General features: G+C 47.3%; 1 protein-coding gene across 1 annotated transcript in view; it reads right to left on the bottom strand.

Annotated features, from left to right (window-relative positions):
* Positions 1 to 23,867, bottom strand: part of IPO4 (importin 4) — a 1,872,953-nt gene that overhangs the window by 941,216 nt on the left and 907,870 nt on the right. Inside the window, exon 20 of the mRNA XM_069238173.1 lies at positions 1,139 to 1,216. Within this exon, the coding sequence (XP_069094274.1) occupies positions 1,139 to 1,216 (78 nt within the window). The remainder of the gene's footprint in view (positions 1 to 1,138; positions 1,217 to 23,867) is intronic.

The following is a 23,867-nucleotide window of genomic DNA, read 5'->3' as shown; positions in this document are numbered from 1 at the left end:
GGATGCCAGTATACCAACTGTGGAGAGCACAAAGGTCCTAGGTAACCAAATGTGGTGGGAGAGAGCACAATCATTGGGGTCCTGGTTAGCAGGATCCCAGTGAAAACAGCCTAAGCATAACTATAGCAGGCAAAAAGTGGGGGTAACCATACCAAAAAGAGGCTACTTTCCTACACAACATACTTTGTCTTTATCCTATGATGTAGTCCTGGATGTTTTCTTAAAGTGTATGAAGTCTTCCGGGATCATGACTGTCTATTGAACTAACAATACAGACTGCACATGGGTCTTTTTTCTGTAACAAAAGGCACACTTGACAAAAGGGTTGACATTCTGTGAAGAAAAATCAACTTTTCTGTCAGAAAACAGAAAAGAATGACTTCCAAGAGATGTCAAGTCAATTAAGAGAGTAAAGATTCAGAAAGGTTTTCTAAAAAGAAAAAAGCCAACGAAGGGCAAGCACAGTGCTCCAGGTTTCTGTTGCTGGAAGGGATAAGAGAGACATGGAGCAACTGCCACTGGCAAGGTATGTTGGAACAGGTTGTGTGTGCTTAAAGTAATAGTCTAAGTCTTCCTTTCTTTGTTTGTTGCAACCTTCTTTTTGCTCGCTTTTCCTTTAAAAAAAGTTTCTGAAAGAATGTTTGTTTCCTTTAGAAATAAAAAAAATGAAAGTCGTCCAATGTAGTTTGCAAGAGCCTCCCCAAAAAAAAACTTTAACATGGATTTTTAAAAATATTACTTATATAAGGCACACCAAGATAGCTTGTCTGCAAGGAGAGCAGGGGGGAGCAGCAGGGTGAAGCAGCAGGGCAAGTGTTTAAGATTATTAGTGCTTAAGAATATTAATGGAGATCTGAAGGAGGAGAGAAGCAGGTGTTCTAACCCCTAGAACAAGAACAAAAACCTTGCTTTATCCACCATGTAAAAAATACATCCACCCTTCCTCAACTTTATTTAAAAAAACAGAGCTACCCTACTACTTATATGATCACCCAACAAGCATTCCTGAATTCACCACCCATCCATCACCCCATCTACTCAGCAATACATCATCTCCCCATGCAGGATTGTCTTAGACAGTTTGAATGCAAGAGCTGTAATAGCATCTATTAGAATGTGCGCCTACCCCTTTTCTTACCTGGCATGTAAGGCAATCTCTCCAAGGGCCGTACAGGCATCTTCTTTCTCATCAATATAAGCATTCTCTACACTGTACCTGCAAAAATACATGTAAGCAAAAATCAGAAGGGAGGCAGAGGATGTTCCTCTCACACTGTCTACAAGAACATATAACATCTGTTCTTAGTGATTATCTACCACCAATGAGGGGCATCGCATAGGAATTGTTATTTAAATGTAATATAAGATTTAATATAAAATGAACATTAATAAATGTTAATGGATACAAAAAGTGATCATCACAGTAAGGATGTGGAGAAGTTACTTACCGACTGCCTACTTCTGAACCATCAGAATCTTCTTTGATGTTTTAACATAACCATAAATCCCCTCAACAAAATTTCAATCGACCATGCATAAGAAAATTTACTCTTCAATATTGTATCCGATTATCAACAAAAAATACCTCAACCCTAAAATTTCTTTAAACCTGGAGCCCTTTTTCTCCACGGGCTCTTCACCATATATGTGGTCCAGAAGTGCGGCAACAATAAGTATTAGGTTGGGGGGGGTAAGGGTTTTCCTCGATTTCTTTTTTTTAGATACACATACCGTTTCTTACAGCATACAGACAGCCTTCAAAAGAATATCAAAATGCAGAAAAAAACTCTCCTGTCTGGACCGCTTATTTCATATTTTGATTATAAACACAGGGTGCCAGTGGTCATATGTCCATATGATAAACACAACCCTTTAGAGAACGATCTAAGGTAAAATTATTCTCGAGTATAGCCTGTGGAATTGGAAAAAAATGATTGGGGGGAAAAAAGACATTTAAAGTCTGCCTTGCAGCATCTTAGTTGTTCAAGGAGTAAGACAATTAATAAGAGAAAACAGGAAACACAGCCTGGTGGCCATGCACAGGAAACTGAGAAAAATGTACCCTATCTGTAGGAAGTTGGCTCTGTATATACTATCTCAAAGTGAGAGATAGTGTGCACAGAGTCCAAGGGTTCCCCTGAGAGGCTGACAATGGCAAAATTAGATAACACTAATGCTTTATTCTGTGGTAGTGTGGTCGAGCAGTAGGCTTATCAGAGGGTAGTGTTAAGCATTTGTTGTACACACACAGGCAATAGATGAGAACACACACTCAAAGACTTAACTCCAGGCCAATAGGGTTCCAGTCACATTTATTGTTGAAGCAGACGCATCTTACAGAACAGAACTCTTTTATTCTTGGGTCACATTTCCAGCAGTTGATGGAAACACAAATACATTTCATCACTATACACTTGCAAACGCACCTAGACAATACAGAGCATATGCATATTTAGAAATACTATTATCTTATCAAGAACATAATAATTGGCTTGATGGCGCCCTACCTCACACAATTTTACTGGTTAGGTCCTCTAAGTAATGATGGTCCTACCTGGCCCTTGTTGGCCACTTATACACCTCAACCGGCTGAAGCGAACCTAACGGTAGCTAAAGTCCGTCGCTTATATGCTGAGCGGACGGCAATATACGGATGGTTAGTACAGTTTGTAATGCAAACATTAAACCAAACCCAGCACGTGCTGCCCCAGCGCAATCACATTCAGCAACGCAAGGCATTAATCCTGCGACTGTACATTCGATCATGGGTAAAGAACTCGCCAAACAAAAAGAAACTCTGTTTTGGTTAGCTAAAAACAAAATGCGCTGGAAGCAGTATTTCCCCATACGAGACCTCAGGATAAACACAGAATGTTAACAATGTGCTTGCCAATCGGGATGGTTCCCACAGTAGACAACTGTAATATGTGGGGCACGGTATTTGCCACGCTCTATACAACCACACACGGTACACCAACACTTGCCAATTTACCGGAAGTGTTGAACCAAATTCAAGATGAATACGGGGGCTGCAATTCATGGGCAACTTTGCCACAGTATCCTCAACTATTTTAAGTAACCTTAAAGGGGAAGCAGTAGCACTAGCAGTATGCGGCTCCGGGACATTTCTCGACAGGATCAAGAACACGAGCTGCCAAAGAATATCGCGGAGACATACACTAGTATTGGTCGAGAAAGTCTGGGGGCCAGACCAACAAAACCAAAATTTCAAGGTAAATCTAATAAAGATTTTACCAAGCAAGCCCCTGAGGGTAATAAGAGACGCTGGGACAAAAAACACAACAAACGCCTAAAAAAGAAAGGGGTGAATCTCCGCACACTGAGACCCCACAGAATAGTTATAATCCCAGAAATATAGATAATATAAAAACGCCTGACAGATATCAATATACTGATACCTGCCAATTTCGTTCCTTTCAGGGCTCATCCCAAAAATGCAGTGAGAGGTGGGCGGTCAGAGCGAAGAACTGAGTACGTGAATCCGAGACAAGAATCACAACGCTCAACAGAGGTTTCTATTAAAAAGGAAGAGAAACCTCCTCATCAAAAAAACCCAATTTAACAACAAAAAGGTGGCAGCAGTTGTTGTTCAACATGCCACTCAAGAAGAGGGTTCTCTTAAAGAACAAGGAGTGGACACTAGCGCTACTAGACAGCGCGGCAGAGGTCACAATAGTCCGACGGAATCTTCTAGAGCATCTGGAAGTGAAAGCAACTGATGACTTCCTACACGTAGAAACTGCAGACATGCATGTCTCCACGCAATGAGGGTGTACAAAGTAAAGTTACAGTTAGAAGGAGACACTGAACGCACAATAGACCCAATTTTCTGGGATCACATGGTTAACATATATGATATTTTGTTGGTCAACAAGATTGGCCACCTGAATTTGTCCATACCTGCCCATATGGGGAAGATGTTACTAAAACTTTTTTCTCGCCCCTTGTTCCCGAGGAACATTCAGAATCCTACACCATCGATAGGGCATTGGCGCAGGCACCCGCATTATATCGCAACCACGTAGGATGGGACAAAGATTTCCCCTACCATGTAATTTATATTAAAAACCAACCCCTACCTCAACCCCAATATCCAATAAAACATGCTGCTAAAGCACCCGTGAGGGGAAATCCTCACACAACTGGAGTACCAGGGCGTAATCGAACCCTGCGTCTCACCAATGAATAATCCTTTATTCCCAGTAACTAAACTGGACCATTCAGACAGAATAGTCTCAGACTACAGACATTTAAACAGTCATTCACTCACATATGCTATACAAAACTCACCTATCACACCACTCATGAACAACATAGTGCGTTAAAAATACAGAACACTGGACATTTCCAATGGTTTCTTCTTCCAAAATATAGCGCCAGAGAGTAGAGACCTAACAAGTTTCAGCACACAAGGCTCCCAGAAAAAATAATGTAGTTTAGCTCAGGGGTACAATAACAGTCAAGGACTGTTCACAGCTCAAGCGACTTCAATATTGCACGACATTGACCCTCAACCATTGTCCTATGTAGATGATATTTATCTCACGGATGATGAATTACTGCAACATTTAATATGGGTAGCCTGCATTGTTGAGGGATTTGCAGAGTTCGGCTACAAATTCAATTTATTAAAAATAAAAATAAAAAAAAGCCTTCCTTAGCGTCCTGTTTTTGGGATTTGAGCTATCGAGTGAAGGAAAGAGCCTAGCGCCAGAATTCTTGGAAAAAGGCACACAATTACAACCTCTAAATACCATTACAAAACTCCAATCCCAATTCGGTTTCCTAAATTTTGGCAGAATTTACATTTCTGGTTAATTATGCATCACGCATAAAACCGTTATATGACTTAATACGTCCTGACCTTTCAAGACAGCACACCATTTGCACACAAAGTTCCACAAAACACATTTGGTCATCAGAGTAATTGCTGGTGCCATTGGTTTCACCTATGAACTTTTAATGAAGGTGAGAACGTCCCAATTGCATACAAATCACATTTGTATTCAGCAGCAGAGCAACGCTTTGCTCCCACTGAGAAAATTCTCACTGCTGTACAGATGGCTGTCATTAAAGAAAGACCTCTAGCCCAGGGCAATTGCATTATTGTTGTTTCTCCAATTCCAGCCCTTGAGGTTCTCACAAAAGCAAGGGAGACTCCTTCTTCTTCTTGTGCAGGCTGAAGAATTGCAGTCTTCGGAGGATGTACAGTGAGGGAACAGTTGCAAAGCTGTCAGAAGGATAAGTTACTTACCTGTAAATCCTAGTTCTCTTCCAGGGGTATCCTCATCAAAGTCATAAACATTGAATATTCCCGCCCTTGTGCGGGGACCCCGGAGCATATATAAAATATACACATATTATACATGTGTAACAAACAGTCATGCAGGCTATCATGTTAAAAACAGGCTAAAATGCTTTATTTCTATGAATTTTTTATTTTTTTATTTTTTTTAAAAATATTAAATACTACAATAGAGCATAAATATGTACCCAAGCTCCTAAAACTAGGCTTAGGGAAGTAAGCAGTAGCAAACTCTAGAGAAAAAATAGAAAACACTGCATTGAAAAACAATGAAGCATTCTTAGCCAATAGGCTGCATGCAGGTTAACACAGGAGAACCATAAAAACTTTGGCACCGTGCCTTTAAGACCCTGAGCACCTCCAGTATCCCACCATGCCTCAGGGGTGAAGGAAAGGTGACAGTTGGTTCACAGTTAGGTCAGTTCTTTTTACGGTGACAATTTGTATAACTGATTCAAAACACAGACTGTCCTGCACTTCTAGGAGACGTGCGTCCGGGGAGGAGGGTGGGTTGTTTATGACTTTGATGAGGATACCCCTGGAAGAGAACTAGGATTTACAGGTAAGTAACTTATCCTTCTCTTCCAGGGGATCCTCATCAATAGTCATAAACATTGAATAGATTAGCAAGCCCATCCCTAAACCCAGCGGACTGTCCGATAGAAGTGCAGGAATAGATATGTCTTACGCAAATAGATTTCTTAGAGAGGCCTGCCCCACTTGGGCATCCGCTCTTGCATCTGAGTCTAAACAATAATGTCTTGTAAACGTATGGACAGACTTCCATGTAGCAGCCTTACAAATCTCAGATATCGGAACATTGTTAAGGAGAGCAGCAGTAGCCGCTTTACCCCTTGTGGAATGCGCTCTAGGCCGTGCTAGTAATTGTTTATTAGCCAGCTGGTAAGTATTAACAATACAAGAAACAATCCATCTTGATATTGTTCGCTTAGATGCTGCCTCTCCTGTCCTTAAATGACCATAGTTTACAAACAAGCGGTTAGAGTGTCTAATCGATTTTGTCTTGTCCAGATAACATTTCAGCACTCTTTTCAAGTCTAATGAGTGCAATGCTTTCTCTGCCGGAGTCTCCGGATTGGGAAAGAACGTCGGTAAAGATATGGTCTGATTAATATGGAATTCGGACACCACCTTCGGAAGGAAAGATGGGTGAGTTCGTAGAACCACTCTATTGTCATGAAAAACCGTGTACGGTTCTTTTGAAGACAGGGCCTGGATCTCACTGACCCTCCTCGCTGAAGTAATGGCCACTAGAAAAGCCGTCTTCCACGTAAGGTGTTGTAAAGAGGCCTTATGTATAGGCTCGAAAGGAGGGCCCATAAGTTTTGCCAGGACTATGTTCAGTTCCCATGGGGGAGAAGGCCTCCGAATTGGCGGAAAAACTTTCTTCAAACCTTCTAAGAAATCCTTGACTACAGGTTTTGTAAAGAACGATTCCTGAGAAGGTGACTTGCGATAGGCTGCAATAGCAGACAAATGTACCTTAATCGATGATACCTGCAGACCGGACTTCGCTAGATGAAGCAAATAGGACAGTATGACATCCTCCTGCGCCCGTATAGGATTATGACCTTGCTGACAGCACCATATGTAGAATCTCTTCCACTTAAAAGCGTAAGAACGCCGCGTGGAAGGCCGTTTGGACTCTTTCAAGATGTTCATGCACTCCTGCGAGAGCCCTAGGTGCCCATACTGCAGGAATTCAGGAGCCATGCTGTTAAGCTCAGAGAGGGTAGGTTGGGATGTAGAATCTTGCCCTCCATTCTGCTCAGAAGATCCGGTCTGCACGGCAGCCTCCTGTGAGGTTTTTCCGACAGGTTGAGGAGATCCGTGTACCAGAATGGACGGGGCCATTGTGGCGCTATAAGAATCATTCTGGTCCTGGATCTGTAAAGTTTGCTGATCACTGCCGGAATGAGGTGAATCGGCGGAAAAGCGTAAAGAAATATCCCTGACCAGTCGATCAACAGGGCATTCCCTCGAGATCCCGGACGGTAGAACCTGGATGCGAAGTCTGGGCATTTCTTGTTTACTTCGTCTGCGAAGAGATCCAGTTGAGGCCGACCCCATTGCGCGAAGATGTATTCTGCGACTTCGCCGTGTAGGACCCAATCGTGAACGTCCTCCAGGTGTCTGCTTAGAAAGTCTGCTTCCACGTTCTGCTTACCTGGCAGGTGAACTGCTGTAATTGACATTCCTCTGGCCAGGAGCCAATGCCATATCGCTTGGGACTCTCGCGATAGGGGTAGGGACCTCGTTCCCCCTTGTTTGTTCAAGTAATACATCGTGGTTGTATTGTCCGTCTGTATCAAGAGAGTTTTCCCCTGAATTAGCGGTATGAAAGACTTGAGAGCCAGATGGACCGCTCTGAGTTCTAGCAGATTGATGTGGTACTGCTTTTCCTTGTCTGACCACAGACCCTGCGCTTGAAAAGGACCCAGATGAGCCCCCCATCCCTGAAGAGATGCATCCGTTACTAGGGTGTCGGATGGAAGCACCTGGTGAAACGGAGCACCCACTGACAGGTGAGGTCTGTGCATCCACCATTTCAATGACTGAAGTGCTACCGCCGGTACCTGCACCGTGTCCTCCCAGCGACCTGTTCTTTGGCTCCAGTTGGTCTCCAATGCCTCTTGGAGGGGTCTCATGTGGAGTCTGGCATTTGGGACAATAAAAATGCAGGATGCCATGGAGCCCAGCAGTGATGTCACCTGACGTGCCGTAGGTGCGCTGGCTCTCAACAGGTCCTGGCACTTCCTGTCTATTGAGGATAGTCGTTCCTCCGAAGGATACACTTTTTGGAGTTCTGTGTTTATGACAGCTCTTAGGTAGTGAAGATTCTGCGTTGGAATCAAGGTTGACTTCTGGTAATTGACCTGAAGACCTAGAGCTTCGCAAACTCCTAGTACAATGTCCCGATGGCTTCTCGCCTGCTCCGGAGAAGAAGCCTTTAGTAGCCAGTCGTCTAGGTATGGATATATGTATATCCTTTGTCTTCGGAGATGTGCCGCCACCACTGCCATACATTTCGAGAAAACTCTTGGGGCAGATTTCAGGCCAAAGGGTAGAACTCTGAACTGGTAATGCTGTAGCGCTACTCGGAAGCGCAGGAATTTTCGATGTTTGGGAGCTATTGGGATGTGAAAGTACGTATCCTGCAGGTCGATGGAGCACATCCAGTCTCCCTGATGCAGTTGAGGGAAAATCTGGTGAAGCGCTAGCATTCTGAACTTCTGCTTCCTTATGAATTTGTTCAGCAGCCGTAGGTCCAGAATTGGCCTGAAAACCCCCTCTCGACCCTTCTTTGCCACTAGAAAGTAACGGGAGTAGACCCCCTGTCCTCTGTGTGCAGGTGGAACCTTTTCTATGGCATTCTTTTTTAGGAGGGCGAGAGCCTCCTTGCGTAGCAAGCTGAGATGAGATGGATTGTCTTTGGTTGGTGGCAAGCGTGGTGGAGGTTGTTTGAAAAGAAGAGAATAGCCATGTTCGACAATATTGAGCACCCATTTGTCTCTTGTGATAGAGTGCCACTCGTGAAGATAAGCCGTAATACTTCCCCCCCACCGGAGTGGTGTACAGTGTCGAGGGAAGCGAGATTTCATTGCTTGGTGGGTGCTTTCGGAGTGGACTGTTGAGGTCTACTTGACCCTCGCTCCCTTGTGTTTCTCCGTTGAAAAAGAGGGCGTCCCTGTCGTTGCTGTGACCTTTGCGACCAATGAGGGGTTTGAACCCTCTGCTGGAAAGGGCGTCTGTCATACGGCCTGTACCTCCGCCTGAAATCTTTCTTTCTTTCGAGGCCCACCGCCTTCATGGTATCCACCTCGGTCTTCATGCGGGCCATCTCCTCGTCTGCATGGGCACCGAATAGAGAGTTCCCGGCAAATGGGAGATTCAGGATGCGTTGTTGAGCTTCCTGTTTCAAGCCAGTGAGCCTCAGCCAGGAAGATCTCCTCGCACAGATACCATGTGCGTACCCATGAGCAGCCAAATCCGCCCCATCTGCTGCTGCGCTGATAACCTGGTTGGATACCAGGCATCCTTCTTGTAGTATCTCCTGGAAATCTTGTCTGTCTTCTCTGGGCAATTTTTCTGTAAATCTACTGAGGGAGTCCCACAGAGAACGATCATACCTGCCCAGGAGCGCAGACGCACTGGAGACCTTCATTGCTGAAGCCACCGTCCCACATATCTTTCTCCCTAGAGAGTCTAGATGCCTGCTCTCTTTATCCGGGGGCACCGTGGATGAAGATGCCACCGAGTGGGTCTTTCGGGCGGCAGCTATAATAACCGAGTCCGGTGGCGGATCCTTTCTAAGGAATAAAGGGTCTTGTTCTGGAGCCTTGTATTTCTTGAGAATTCTAGCCGGGGCAGACTTAAGCGAGGCTGGGGCCAGAAAAGTGTCCATGGTTGGCTGCAACAAGCCAGGCATTAGAGGCAGCAACTTTTTCGCCGCTGATCTCTGTTGTAGAGTCTCAAAGATGACCGATGAGGAGGTAGATGGTTCTGGAACCTCTATGTTGAGTTTCTGCGCTCCTCTTAGCAACACCTCGTTGAATGTGGTGATGTCATCCACCGGTGAGACTCTAGCAGGTGGTGAATCTGTTAGGGTGGGTGAGTAACGCCCGACAGATGAACCTGATGAAGACCAAGAGGGTGATCTTCTTGACCGCGACCTGGATCATCGTTGAGAGCGAGACCTGCTGCGAGACGCTGTAGCGGAGCGTCTAGGCCTCGCGGTCGGATGGCGAGGAGCTGAACGAGCCCGTTCTGCCCTGGCTGTCGGTGATGGCGTTCTTGGCAGGGAGGCAGTAGGTGAATACATTCGCGAATATTGCGAATCTGGGGAGGACGCTGGTCTGTTGAGGCTCTCCAGCCATCTCGGAGATAGATTGATGGGCGAGACATGCCCAGATGATGCCGCTCTTGACCGAGAAGAGTCGCTCGGTATGGAGACCACTGGAGATGGCGTCTTGTCCGGCGTGGGGCGATGTTCTGCTCCCTGTGGTACAGGTAAAACCTGAGTCGACGTCGATGGCTGTTTCGACGTCGAAGGGCGCCCAGCCGGTTGCTCATGCCTCGACGTCGAGTGCCTCGACGTTGAGTGCCTTGATGTCGAACGGCGATCCTTGGACCTCGAGCTGCTCGCCGTCGTGTGCCTCGACGTGGAGCGATGGGAGGTCGACGGCGGATGTCTCTCGTGCCGTCGTGGTGTTTTCGACGTCGTGTGTCCTGACGTCGGGGGGCGCACAGCCTTTGGCGGCGACCGGGCACGCCGGCGATGGCTCGACGTCGATCGGCGGGTTGCCGTCGACGGAGACCTGCCCCTGCTCTGATGTTCCCTCGACGCTGTTTCCTTCGACGTCGGGTGTGTCGCCGTCGACGGCGATCTATGCCGGTGAGACGGTGGTAGCGACGACGTCGTCGGTGAACAAACAGGTACTTTCCTACCTGTCGACGTCGACCGGGCCATTCTCTCCTGAGAATGGCCTTCTGTCTGTCTGGGAAGTGAGGAGGACGATGTTCTTTGCCTCTCCTGAAGCCCATGTAGGCGGATTTTCTCTCTGTCTTTCAGAGTCCTCCTAGACATGTTCTTGCAGTAGTTACAAGTGTCAGGGCAGTGACTCTGAGGCAGGCACACTATGCACAGAGTGGGGATCTGACTGGGCCTTCTTCTTCCCACAAGCAGGGCATTTGACAAAAAGTGAAGGCATTTTTCTGTCAGAAAAAACCTTCCTAGCTCAGACAAAGGTGTTATTTGTCGAGTGAAAAGTGAAAAAACGCTTTCTGAAATAATTTTTCTGAGAAAAACTCAGAAAAACTGAGAGCTCAATGCTCCAGGATCCTCTCAGAAGAAGACGGAAAAAAGAACTGACCTAACTGTGAACCAACTGTCACCTTTCCTTCACCCCTGAGGCATGGTGGGATACTGGAGGTGCTCAGGGTCTTAAAGGCACGGTGCCAAAGTTTTTATGGTTCTCCTGTGTTAACCTGCATGCAGCCTATTGGCTAAGAATGCTTCATTGTTTTTCAATGCAGTTTTTTCTATTTTTTCTCTAGAGTTTGCTACTGCTTACTTCCCTAAGCCTAGTTTTAGGAGCTCGGGTACATATTTATGCTCTATTGTAGTATTTAATATAAAAAATAATAAAATAAAAAATAAAAAAACTTCATAGAAATAAAGCATTTTAGCCTGTTTTTAACATGGTAGCCTGCATGACTGTTTGTTACACATGTATAATATGTGTATATTTTATATATGCTCCGGGGTCCCCGCACAAGGGCGGGAATATTCAATGTTTATGACTATTGATGAGGATCCCCTGGAAGAGAAACTCTGGATACACTGTTGCAGAAGAGTCTTTCTCATTGATCTACGGCTTGTCGGTTCCTGGAGAGTCCAGTTGCGGTTCCGGTGGCCAGAGGTCGAAGTAAAGGTTGCAGAGGAGTCCTGCTGGAATCTTGCAAGCCGAATCCGAGGACCCACCGGGGGCTCTGACGTCACCTGCCTGGCCTGCACACTCAGATTCCTTGCCAACCTTGTAATCAAGATGGCAGAAACCATTGACCCTCTGGCAGAGCTCTGAGCATCACCCCTGGTGTGGTGATGGACAGGGGAGTGGTCACTAACCTTTCCATTGTCCAGTTTCACACCAGAGCAGGGACTGGGGATCCCTGAACCGGTGTGGACTGGTTTATGCACCGAGGGCACCAAAGAACACGTTACTTACCTTCGGTAACGCTTTTTCTGGTGGATACAATAGCTACCTGTGGATTCCTCACCTAACGAATTTGTCCTTGCGCAAGCATCCGACGGAAAGTCTTCTTCCCAGCTCTCCACGTCGACGAGGACGTCACAATCGCACTGCTCCACGTGACTCTGTCTGACATCACTGTGCCAATAAGAGGTCCTCTCCGGCGTGCTGCCGTCAGTTTCACCATTTTTAAGTGCCTTTGAGGCGAACAGGTGAGAACTGACAAACAATAACACCAATAGATGTATACATACAAAAAACCTTCATGATGCAACATAATCAAACGCATCATTAAACACGAGAAAAACATAAAAATATACACATATATTAAATAAATTCATATACACAAATACCACATATCCTAGTGCAATCAGGCAGGCAATGGGGAGGTGGGTGGGACTGTGAGGAATCCACAGGTAGCTATTGTATCCACCAGAAAAAGCGTTACCAGTGTTCTTTCCCTAACCTGTACCTTTGTCTCCACAATTGTAAAAGTTTGAATTAGGTTCTAGAGATAGTTTTAGATTCTTGAAAAGTATTCCAACTTTTAGAAACAAAATGTCTACTACAGAAGAGAATGTGATGGAACTCAACCTCACCCCTTGCCTGCATCTTAGGATGTCAGAGTTAAGGTCTCTCTGTAAAATCAAAAAGATAAAGACTGTTTCAAACACTACTAAAGTACAGCCCAGGAGCTCTTGGCAGAGTTTGCTAAAAACAACCCGTGTGATGATGGCCTCACAGAGGGGGACACTAGTGAGTTGGAGGAATTCCCACCTCCAACCCTAGATAGAGAGAACAGGGTTCCTCCAACCCTGACTCCAAATGTGATAGTCAGAGATGCTGCTTCTCTCACAGGAGAGTCCTGCAACTCTGGAAGCATTGAGGACAGCCTCAATGAAGATGACCGCCTGCTAGCCAGGCTGGTCAAAAGATTGGCTTTGGAAAGACAGATCCTAGCCATAGAAAGGGAAAGACAAGAGATGGGCTTAGGTCCCATCAATGGTGGCAGCAACATAAATAGGGTCAGAGATTCTCCTGACATGCTAAAAATCCCTAAAGGGATTGTAACTAAATATGAAGATGGTGATGACATCACCAAATGTTTCACAGCTTTTGAGAGGGCCTGTGCAACCAGAAAAGTAAACAAATCTCACTGGGGTGCTCTTCTTTGGGAAATGTTCACTGGAAAGTGTAGGGATAGATTCCTCACACTCTCTGGAAAAAATGCAGAATCCTATGACCTCATGAAGGCTACCCTGATTGAGGGCTTTGGATTCTCAACTGAGGAGTACAGGATTAGATTCAGTGGGGCTCAAAAATCCTCTAGCCAGATCTGGGTTGATTTTGTTGACTTCTCAGTCAAAACACTGGATGGTTGGATTCATGGCAGTGGTGTAAATGATTACGATGGGCTGTACAATTTATTTGTGAAAGAACACCTGTTAAGTAATTGTTTCAATGATAAACTGCATCAGCATCTGGTAGACCTAGGACCAATTTCTCCCCAAGAATTGGGAAAGAAGGCGGACCATTGGGTCAAGACTAGGGTGACCAAGACTTCCACAGGGGGTGACCAAAGAAAGGAGTCACAAAGAGTCCCCAGGGGAAGAGTGTTGAGACATCCAAGGGAAAAAGTAGAGAGTCTTCTACAGGGCCCCAAAAACCTGCTCAGGAGGGAGAGTCCAAAGCCTCTTCACAATCCAATTTTGGGTACAAGGGTAAAACCTTTGACCCCAATAAGGCCTCGTGTCGTAGCTGTAATCAGCAGGGACACCAAACTGGAAACAAGGCCTGTCCCAAGAAAGGTTCCACTTCAAACTCTACTCCAGTTAGCACTGGAATGGCCAGTCTCCAGGTGGGATCAACAGTGTGCCCAGAGCAAATCAGGGTTCACAATGAAGCTACATTAGTCTCTAAGGGTGGGGTGGACTTAGCCACACTGGCTGCCTGGCCCCCTAATATGCAAAAATACAGGCAGCAACTCTTAATTAATGGGATTAGAGTAGAAGGTGCCAGTGTCACATGGTAACAAAGAAACTGGTTTCCCCTGGTCAATACCTGGCTGGACAAACGTATCCAGTCACCAACGCCGACAATCAGACTAAAGTACATCCCATGTCTATGGTAACTTTAGAGTGGGGAGGGGTCAATGGCCTGAAACAGGTGGTGGTCTCCTCAAATATCCCTGTAGACTGTTTGCTTGGAAATGACATGGAGTCCTCAGCATGGGCTGAAGCAGACCTCAAAACCAATGCAGCCATGCTGGGTATCCCTGAACTGGTATGTGTCAAGACAAGGGCACAGTGCAAGGCTCAGGGTGAAAAAGTGGTGTTGGAGCCTGGAAAAATGGCCCAACCCTCCAAGAGAAAAGGGAAGAACAGTGGGGAACCAGCTTCAACACAACAAGAGAAAGAAAACTTCTCTTCCCAGGAAGAAGTTCTGCCCTCTGAGGGAACTGAGCCTATGGAGTTAGAACCTTCTCAGGTTGAACTCTTAGGCCCAAAGGGATCAACAAGGGAACAGTTGTGTAAGGGGCAAGAAACGTGTCCCTCTCTTGAAGGCTTTAGGCAGCAAGCTGCTGAAGAGACCAAAGGAAAAAAAACTGGAACACATAGAGTCTATTGGGAAGATGGACTCCTCTACACTAAGGCAAGAGATCCCAAACCTGGTGCCACTATCAGAGTGGTAGTGCCTCAGGAGTTTAGGAAGTTCATTCTGACCTTAGCTCATGATATTCCACTTGCTGGGCATTTGGGACAAACCAAGACTTGGGAAAGGTTAGTTAACCATTTCTATTGGCCCAACATGTCCCAGAAGGTAAAGGAGTTTTGTGTCTTCTGTGCCACCTGTCAAGCCAGTGGTAAGACAGGTGGACACCCAAAGGACCCCCTCATTCCACTTCCAGTGGTGGGGGTCCCCTTTGAAAGAGTGGGTGTGGACATAGTGGGTCCACTTGAACTTCCCACAGCCTCAGGGAACCAGTATATCCTAGTGGTAGTGGATCATGCCACTAGGTACCCTGAAGCAATTCCCCTTAGGTCCACTACTGCCCCTTCAGTAGCAAAAGCACTCATTGGTGTCTTTACCAGAGTGGGATTTCCTAAGGAGGTGGTGTCTGACAGGGGTACCAACTTCATGTCAGCATACCTTAAGCACATGTGGAATGAGTGTGGGGTGACTTACAAATTCACCACACCATACCATCCACAAACCAATGGTCTTGCAGAAAGGTTTAACAAGACATTGAAAGGCATGATCATGGGGCTCCCTGAAAAGCTCAAAAGGAGATGGGATGTCCTATTGCCAGGTCTGTTTTTCACCTACAGACAGGTGCCTCAAAAGGAAGTAGGGTTTTCCCCCTTTGAACTTCTGTGTGGCCATCCTGTAAGGGGACTACTAGCTCTTGTCAAAGAAGGCTGGGAGAGACCTCTTCATGAGCCTAAACAAGAGATAGTGGAATATGTACTAGGCCTACGTTCAAGGATGGCAGAGTACATGGAAAAGGCAAGTAAAAACCTTGAGGTCAGCCAACAACTCCAGAAGATGTGGTATGACCAAAATGCTGCTATGGTTGAATTTCAGCCAGGGCTGAAAGTCTGGGTTCTGGAGACAGTGGCTCCCAGGGCACGTCAGGACAAATGGAGTGGCCCTTACACAATGCTAGAAAGAATGAGTCAGGTCACCTACCTGGTAGACCTAGGCACTAGCAGGACCCCCAAAAGGGTGATCCTTGTGAACCGCCTCAAACCTCTTTCATGACAGGGCAGATGTGAATCTGTTGATGGTAACAGATGAGGACCAGGAAGCTGAGAGTGAACCTCTCTCTGATCTCCTATCCACAGACCCTAAAGATGGCTCAGTAGATGGAGTGATCTATTCAGACACCCTCTCTGTCCAACAGCAAGCTGACTGTAGGAAAGTCTTACAACAGTTTGCTGAGCTCTTTTCCCTAACCCCTGGTCAGACACACCTGTGTACCCATGATGTGGACACAGGAGACAGCATGCCTGTCAAAAACAACATTTTCGGACAGCCTGACCAAGTTAAGGAAAACATCAAGGTGGAAGTCCACAAGATGCTGGAACTGGGAGTCATTGAGCACTCTTACAGCCCCTGGGCCAGCCCAGTGGTCTTAGTCCCCAAACCTCACATCAAGGATGGAAAGAGAGAGAGATGAGGTTTTGTGTGAACTACAAAGGACTCAATTCTGTCACTAAGACAGATGCCCATCCCATTCCAAGGGCAGATGAGTTAATTGACAAACTAGGTGCTGCCAGATACTTAAGTACCTTTGTCTTGACAGCAGGGTACTGGCAAATCAAAATGGCACCAGGAGCAAAAGAAAAGACATAATTCTCCACACCTTTACAGTTTACTGTTATGCCCTTTGGTTTAAAGAATGCCCCTTCCACCTTCCAAAAGTTGGTGAATCAAGTCCTTGCTGGCTTGGAGTCCTTTAGTGCAGCTTTTCTTGACGATATTGCTGTCTTTAGCTCCAGCTGGCAGGATCACCTGGTCCACCTGAAGAAGGTTTTGAAGGCCCTGCAAGCAGCAGGCCTCTCTATCAAGGCATCCAAATGTCAGATAGGGCAGGGAATTGTGGTTTACTTGGGACACCTTGTAGGTGGAGGCCAAGTTCAGCCACTCCAACCCAAGATACAGACTATTCTGGACTGGGTAGCTCCACAAATCCAGACTCAAATGTAGGAGGCTGGACTGGCTTGTAGTGAGTACCTAGGGGTACTTACACCTTGCACCAGGCCCAGTTATCCCTTATTAGTGTATAGGGTGTCTAGCAGCATAGGCTGATAGATAATGGTAGCTTAGCAGAGCAGCTTAGGCTGAACTAGGAGACGAGTGAAGCTCCTACAGTACCACTAGTGCCATATGCACAATATCATAAGAAAACACAATACACAGATATACTAAAAATAAAGGTACTTTATGTTTATGACAATATGCCAAAGTATCTCAGAGTGTACCCTCAGTATGAGGATAGCAAATATACACAAGATATATGTACACAATACCAAAATAAGCAGTAATAGTATTAGAAAACAGTGCAAAAAATGTATAGTTACAATAGGATGCAATGGGGACACATAGGGATAGGGGCAACACAAACCATATACTCCAAAAGTGGAATGCGAACCACAAATGGACCCCAAACCTATGTGACCTTGTAGAGGGTCGCTGGGACTATTAGAAAATAGTAAGGGTTAGAAAAATAGCCCACCCCAAGACCCTGAAAAGTGAGTGCAAAGTGCACTAAAGTTCCCCAAAGGACATAGAAGTCGTGATAGGGGAATTCTGCAGGAAAGACACAAACCAGCAATGCAACAACGATGGATTTCCAGTCGAGGGTACCTGTGGAACAAGGGGACCAAGTCCAAAAGTCACAAGCAAGTCGGAGATGGGCAGATGCCCAGGAAAGGCCAGCTGTGGATGCAAAGAAGCTACTACTGGACAGTAGAAGCTGAAGGTTCTGCAGGAACGACAAGGGCTAGAGACTTCCCCTTTGGAGGATGGATCCCCCACGCCGTGGAGAGTCGTGCAGAAGTGTTTTCCTGAAGAAAGACCGCCAACAAGCCTTGCTCGCTGCAAATCGTGCGGTTAGGGTTTTTGGACGCTGCTGTGAGCCAGGAGGGACCAGGATGTCGCCAATTGCGTCTGGGGACAGAGGGGGCATCGAGCAAGACGAGGAGCCCTCTCAGAAGCAAGCAGCACCCGCAGAAGTGCCGAAACAGGCACTACGAAGATGCGTGAAACGGTGCTCACCCGAAGTCGCACAAAGGAGTCTCACGTCGCCGGAGGACAACTTAGGAGGTCGTGCAATGCAGGTTAGAGTGCGGTGGACCCAGGCTGGACTGTGCACAAAGGATTTCCGCCGGAAGTGCACGGAGGCCGGAGTAGCTGCAAAGGTCGCGGTTCCCAGCAATGCAGTCTGGCGTGGGGAGGCAAGGACTTACCTCCACCAAACTTGGACTGAAGAGTCACTGGACTGTGGGAGTCACTTGGACAGAGTTGCTGGATTCAAGGGACCTCGCTCGTCGTGCTGAGAGGAGACCCAGGGTACCTACCCCACAGCATGCACCACCAGGAAAACAGTCGAGAAGGCGGCAGGATCAGCGTTACAGAGTTGCAGTAGTCGTCTTTGCTACTTTGTTGCAGTTTTGCAGGCTTCCAGCGCGGTCAGCAGTCGATTCCTTGGCAGAAGGTGAAGAGAGAGATGCAGAGGAACTCGGATGAGCTCTTGCATTCGTTATCTAAGGAATCCCCAGAGACAGAGACCCTAAATAGCCAGAAAAGCAGGTTTGGCTACCTAGGAGAGAGGATAGGCTAGCAACACCTGAAGGAGCCTATCAGAAGGAGTCTCTGACGTCACCTGGTGGCACTGGCCACTCAGAGCAGTCCAGTGTGCCAGCAGCACCTCTGTTTCCAAGATGGCAGAGGTCTGGAGCACACTGGAGGAGCTCTGGACACCTCCCAGGGGAGGTGCAGGTCAGGGGAGTGGTCACTCCCCTTTCCTTTGTCCAGTTTTGCGCCAGAGCAGGGCTAAGGGGTCCCTGAACCGGTGTAGACTGGCTTATGCAGAAATGGGCACCATGTGTGCCCATGAAAGCATTTCCAGAGGCTGGGGGAGGCTACTCCTCCCCTGCCTTCACACCATTTTCCAAAGGGAGAGGGTGTAACACCCTCTCTCAGAGGAAGTTCTTTGTTCTGCCATCCTGGGCCAGGCCTGGCTGGACCCCAGGAGGGCAGAAGCCTGTCTGAGGGGTTGGCAGCAGCTGCAGTGAAACCCCGGGAAAGGCAGTTTGGCAGTACCAGGGTCTGTGCTACAGACCACTGGGATAATGGGATTGTGCCAACTATGCCAGGATGGCATAGAGGGGGCAATTCCATGATCATAGACATGTTACATGGCCATATTCGGAGTTACCATTGTGAAGCTACATATAGGTAGTGACCTATATGTAGTGCACGCATGTAATGGTGTCCCCGCACTCACAAAGTCCGGGGAATTGGCCCTGAACAATGTGGGGGCACCTTGGCTAGTGCCAGGGTGCCCTCACACTATGTAACTTTGCACCTAACCTTTACCAGGTAAAGGTTAAACATATAGGTGACTTATAAGTTACTTAAGTGCAGTGAAAAATGGCTGTGAAATAACGTGGAGGTTATTTCACTCAGGCTGCAGTGGCAGGCCTGTGTAAGAATTGTCAGAGCTCCCTATGGGTGGCAAAAGAAATGCTGTAGCCCATAGGGATCTCCTGGAACCCCAATACCCTGGGTACCTTAGTACCATATACTAGGGAATTAGAAGGGTGTTCCAGTAAGCCAATGTAAATTAATAAAATTGGTCACTAGCCTGTTAGTGACAATTTGAAAGAAATGAGAGAGCATAACCACTGAGGTTCTGGTTAGCAGAGCCTCAGTGAGACAGTTAGTCATAACACAGTTAACACATACAGGCACACTTATGAGCACTGGGGCCCTGGCTGGCAGGGTCCCAGTGACACCTACAACTAAAACAACATATATACAGTGAAAAATGGGGGTAACATGCCAGGCAAGATGGTACTTTCCTACATCAAGTCAGGGCATTCCTTGGCTTGACTGGGTACTACAGGAGGTTTGTGAAGGGATATGGATCAATAGTGACACCCCCCACAGAACTTACCTCCATGAAAATGCCCAAGAAGGTAAACTGGACTGTAGAATGCCAACAGGCCTTTGACACCCTGAAACAAGCTATGTGCACAGCACCAGTTCTACAAGCTCCAGATTACTCCAAGCACTTCATTGTGCAGACTGATGCCTCTGAACATGGGATAGGGGCAGTTTTGTCCCAAACAAATGATGATGGCCTTGACCAGCCTGTTGCTTTCATTAGCAGGGGGTTACTCCCAAGGGAGCAGCCTTGGAGTGCCATTGAGAGGGAGGCCGTTGCTGTGGTTTGGGCGCTGAAGCAGAGACCGTACCTCTTTGGTACTCGCGTTGTAGTTCAAACTGACCACAGACCTCTCAGGTGGCTAATGCAAATGAAAGGTGAAAATCCAAAACTGTTGAGGTGGTCCATCTCCCTACAGGGAATGGACATTATAGTGGAACACAGACCTTGGACTGCCCATGCCAATGCAGATGGCCTTTCCAGGTTCTTCCACTTAGAAAATGAAGACTCTCTTGGGAAAGGTTAGTCTCATCCTCTTTCGTTTGGGGGGGTGGGGGTTGTGTAAGGAAATGCCTCATTGGCATGGTTACCCCCTGACGTTTTGCCTCTGTTGATGCCAAGTTATGATTTGAAAGTGTGCGGAGGCCTGCTAACCAGGCCCCAGCACCAGTGTTCTTTCCCTAACCTGTACCTTTGTTTCCACAATTGGCACACCCTGGCATCCAGGTAAGTTCCTTGTAACTGGTACCCCTGGTACCAAGGGCCCTGATGCCAGGGAAGGTCTCTAAGGGCTGCAGCATGTCTTATGCCACCCTGGGGACACCTCACTCAGCACAGACACACTGCTTGCCAGCTTGTGTGTGCTGGTGGGGAGAAAATGACTAAGTCGACATGGCACTCCCCTCAGGGTGCCATGCCAACCACACACTGCCTATGGCATACATAAGTCACCCCTCCAGCAGGGCTTACAGCCCTAAGGCAGGGTGCACTATGCCATAGGTGAGGGCATACGTGCATGAGAACTATGCCCCTACAGTGTCTAAGCAAAACCTTAGACGTTGTAAATGCAGGTTAGCCATAAGAGTATATGGTCTGGGAGTATGTCATACACGAACTCCACAGCACCATAACGGCTACACTGAAAACTGGTAAGTTTGGTATCAAACTTCCCAGCAAAATAAATGCACACTGATGCCAGTGTACATTTTATTGTGAAATACACCCCAGAGGGCATCTTAGAGATGCCCCCTGAAACCCTGCAGAGAAGACTGAGACACCAACTGCTTTGGCCCCAGCTCTACCGGCCCGTCTCCCCACTTCGAGAAAAACTGCAACAGCGAAGAGTCCCCCAGGGTCCAGCGACCTCTAAAGCCTCAGAGGACTACCCTGCATTTAAAAGGACCAAGAACTCCCGAGGACAGCGGCCCTGTTCCAGAAAGACTGCAACTTTGCAACAAAGCAGCAACTTTTAAAGACCACACGTTTCCCGCCGGAAGCGGGAGACTTTCCACTCTGCACCCGACGCCCCCGGCTCAACCTGCGGAGAACCAACACTACAGGGAGGACTCCCAGGCGACTGCGACCCTGTGAGTAGCCAGAGTTGACCCCCCTGAGTCCCCCCAGCGACGCCTGTCGAGGGAATCCTGAGGCTCCCCCTGACCGCGAGTGCCTGCTTCAAAGAACCCAACGCCTGGTAAAGACACTGCAACCGCAGCCCCCAGGACCTGAAGGATCCGACCTCCAGTGCAGAAGCGACCCCCAGGTGGCCCTCTCCCTTGCTCAGGTGGTGGCTACCCCGAGGCGACCCCCCCACCCCCCCCTGCCTGCTTCGCTGAAGAGACCCCTGGGTCTCCCACTGAAACCCATTGCGAACCCGATGCCTGTTTGCCCCCGTGCCGCTGAGGGTATACTTTTTGTGCTGATTTGTGTCCCCCCGGTGCCCTACAAAACCCCATGATCTGCCCTCCGAAGTTGCGGGCACTTATCTGCTGGCAGACTGGAACCGGGGCACCCCATTCTCCATTGAAGCCTATGCGTTTTGGGCACCACTTTGACCTCTGCACCTGACCGGCCCTGAGCTGCTGGTGTGGTAACTTTGGGGTTGCTCTGAACCCCCAACGGTGGGCTACCTTGGACCCAACTTTGAACCCTGTAGGTGGTTTACTTACCTGCAAAACTAACAAATACTTACCTCCCGCAGGAACTGTTGAAATATGCACTGTCTAGTTTTAAAATAGCTTATTGCCATTTTTGCCAAAACTGTACATGCTATTTTGCTGATTCAAAGTTCCTATGATACCTGAGTGAAATACCTTTCATTTAAAGTACCGATTGTAAATCTTGAACCTGTGGTTCTTAAAATAAACTAAGAAAATATATTTTTCTATACAAAAACCTATTGGCCTGGAATTGTCTTTGAGTGTGTGTTCCTCATTTATTGCCTGGGTGTATGTACAACAAATGCTTAACACTACCCTCTGATAAGCCTACTGCTCGACCACACTACCACAAAATAGAGCCTTAGAATGATCTCTTTTTGCCACTATCTTACCTCTAAGGGAAACCCTTGGACTCTGTGCATGCTATTTCTTACTTTGAAATAGTACATACAGAGCCAACTTCCTACAGATGGTAAGCAACTTGTTCTTCTGATGGATACAGCTACCTGTGGATTCCTCACCTTATGAATAGAGTCCCAAAGTAGTACCGCACTCGGAGGAGGGTGCCTGCCTGATTACACTAAGAAATCCTGTAATAGAGAACGCGCAAAAATGTCCGTCCCTCCTAACCTCTGAATCCAAACAGTAATGTTTTGCGAAGGTGTGGAGGGACGCCCAAGTTGCCGCTTTACAAATGTCCACCACTAGAACACCCCTTGCCAGGGCCGAAGTGGCTGACTTAGCCCTGGTGGAATGGGCTCTGATACTCTCTGGGGGAACTTTCTTTGCCAACGAGTAGCAAACCTTGATACAAAGAATTACCCACCTGGAGATAGTTCTTTTATGAACTGCTCTGCCCTTTCGCTGTCCCACATATGCCACGAACAGCTGATCCGCCAGGCAAAAGTATTTTGTCCTCTCAATGTAAAAACTGAGAGGCCTTCTGGGGTCCAATCGATGGAGTCTCTATTTCGCCTTTGAGAGGTGGGGAGGAGGGTAGAAAGATGGAAGGGTAATCGTTTGCCCCATATGAAAAGGTGTGACAACTTTTGGCAGGAAAGCCGCCCTAAATTTCAGTACCACTTTATCAGGGAAAAACAAGGTAGAGGGGGGGGGGGGGGGGGGGGGGGGGGTAGGGCAGGGTTCACAGAAAGAGCTTGAAGCTCTCCTACCCACCTAGGCGGGGATTGCAACTAGAAGAACAGTCTAAATAACTAAACATCTTAACGAACAAGAGTGCATGGGCTCGAAAGGCGAACCAGTCAAGTAAGTTAAAACGAGATTTAGATCCCACTGAGGCATATGAAAAGGCGTGGGTGGATCATATTAAGCAAACCCTTTAGAAACCTAATTACAACAGGTGATTTAAACAGAGGGGGCTGATCAGGGAGGCAAAGAAAAGCTGATAGGGCAGCCAAATAACCCTCAACTGTAGCCACTGCGCAACCATTCTGTGCTAGTTCTAAAGCGAATAATAAAATATCAGAGAGGTGGACCTTCAAGGGATCAATCTGTCTCTCTCCACACCAAACCACAAATTTTTCCCACCTACCAGCATAAATGGTCTTAGTGGAGTGTCGCCTGGCCGATAAAATAACATCCACTACATCTAGTGGGACTGAAAAGGAACTCAGGTTGCCCCGTTCAATCTCCAGGCATGAAGGGTGCAGGCTCTGGAGAGTGAGGGTGTAGAACCTTCCCCTGCGACTGCGAGAGGAGGTCTGCCCTGTGAGGGAGACGGACCGGTGGGCACAGTGAGAGTTGGAGAAGGTCTGTGTACCACACCCTTCTTGGCCAATCTGGAGCTATTACAATGACTTGGTGTAGGAGAGTACCATCTTGCCTGGCATGTTACCCCCCATTTTTACTGTATGTATGTTTGTTTTTGCCTATGTTTCACTGGGATCCTGCTACCAGGACCCCAGTGCTCATAA

The sequence above is a fragment of the Pleurodeles waltl genome, chromosome 6 (genome assembly GCF_031143425.1).
Source record: "Pleurodeles waltl isolate 20211129_DDA chromosome 6, aPleWal1.hap1.20221129, whole genome shotgun sequence".
NCBI lineage: Eukaryota > Metazoa > Chordata > Amphibia > Caudata > Salamandridae > Pleurodeles > Pleurodeles waltl.
The sequence above is the reverse complement of the archived record's forward strand: the minus strand, read 5'-3'. Positions and strand labels throughout refer to the sequence as shown.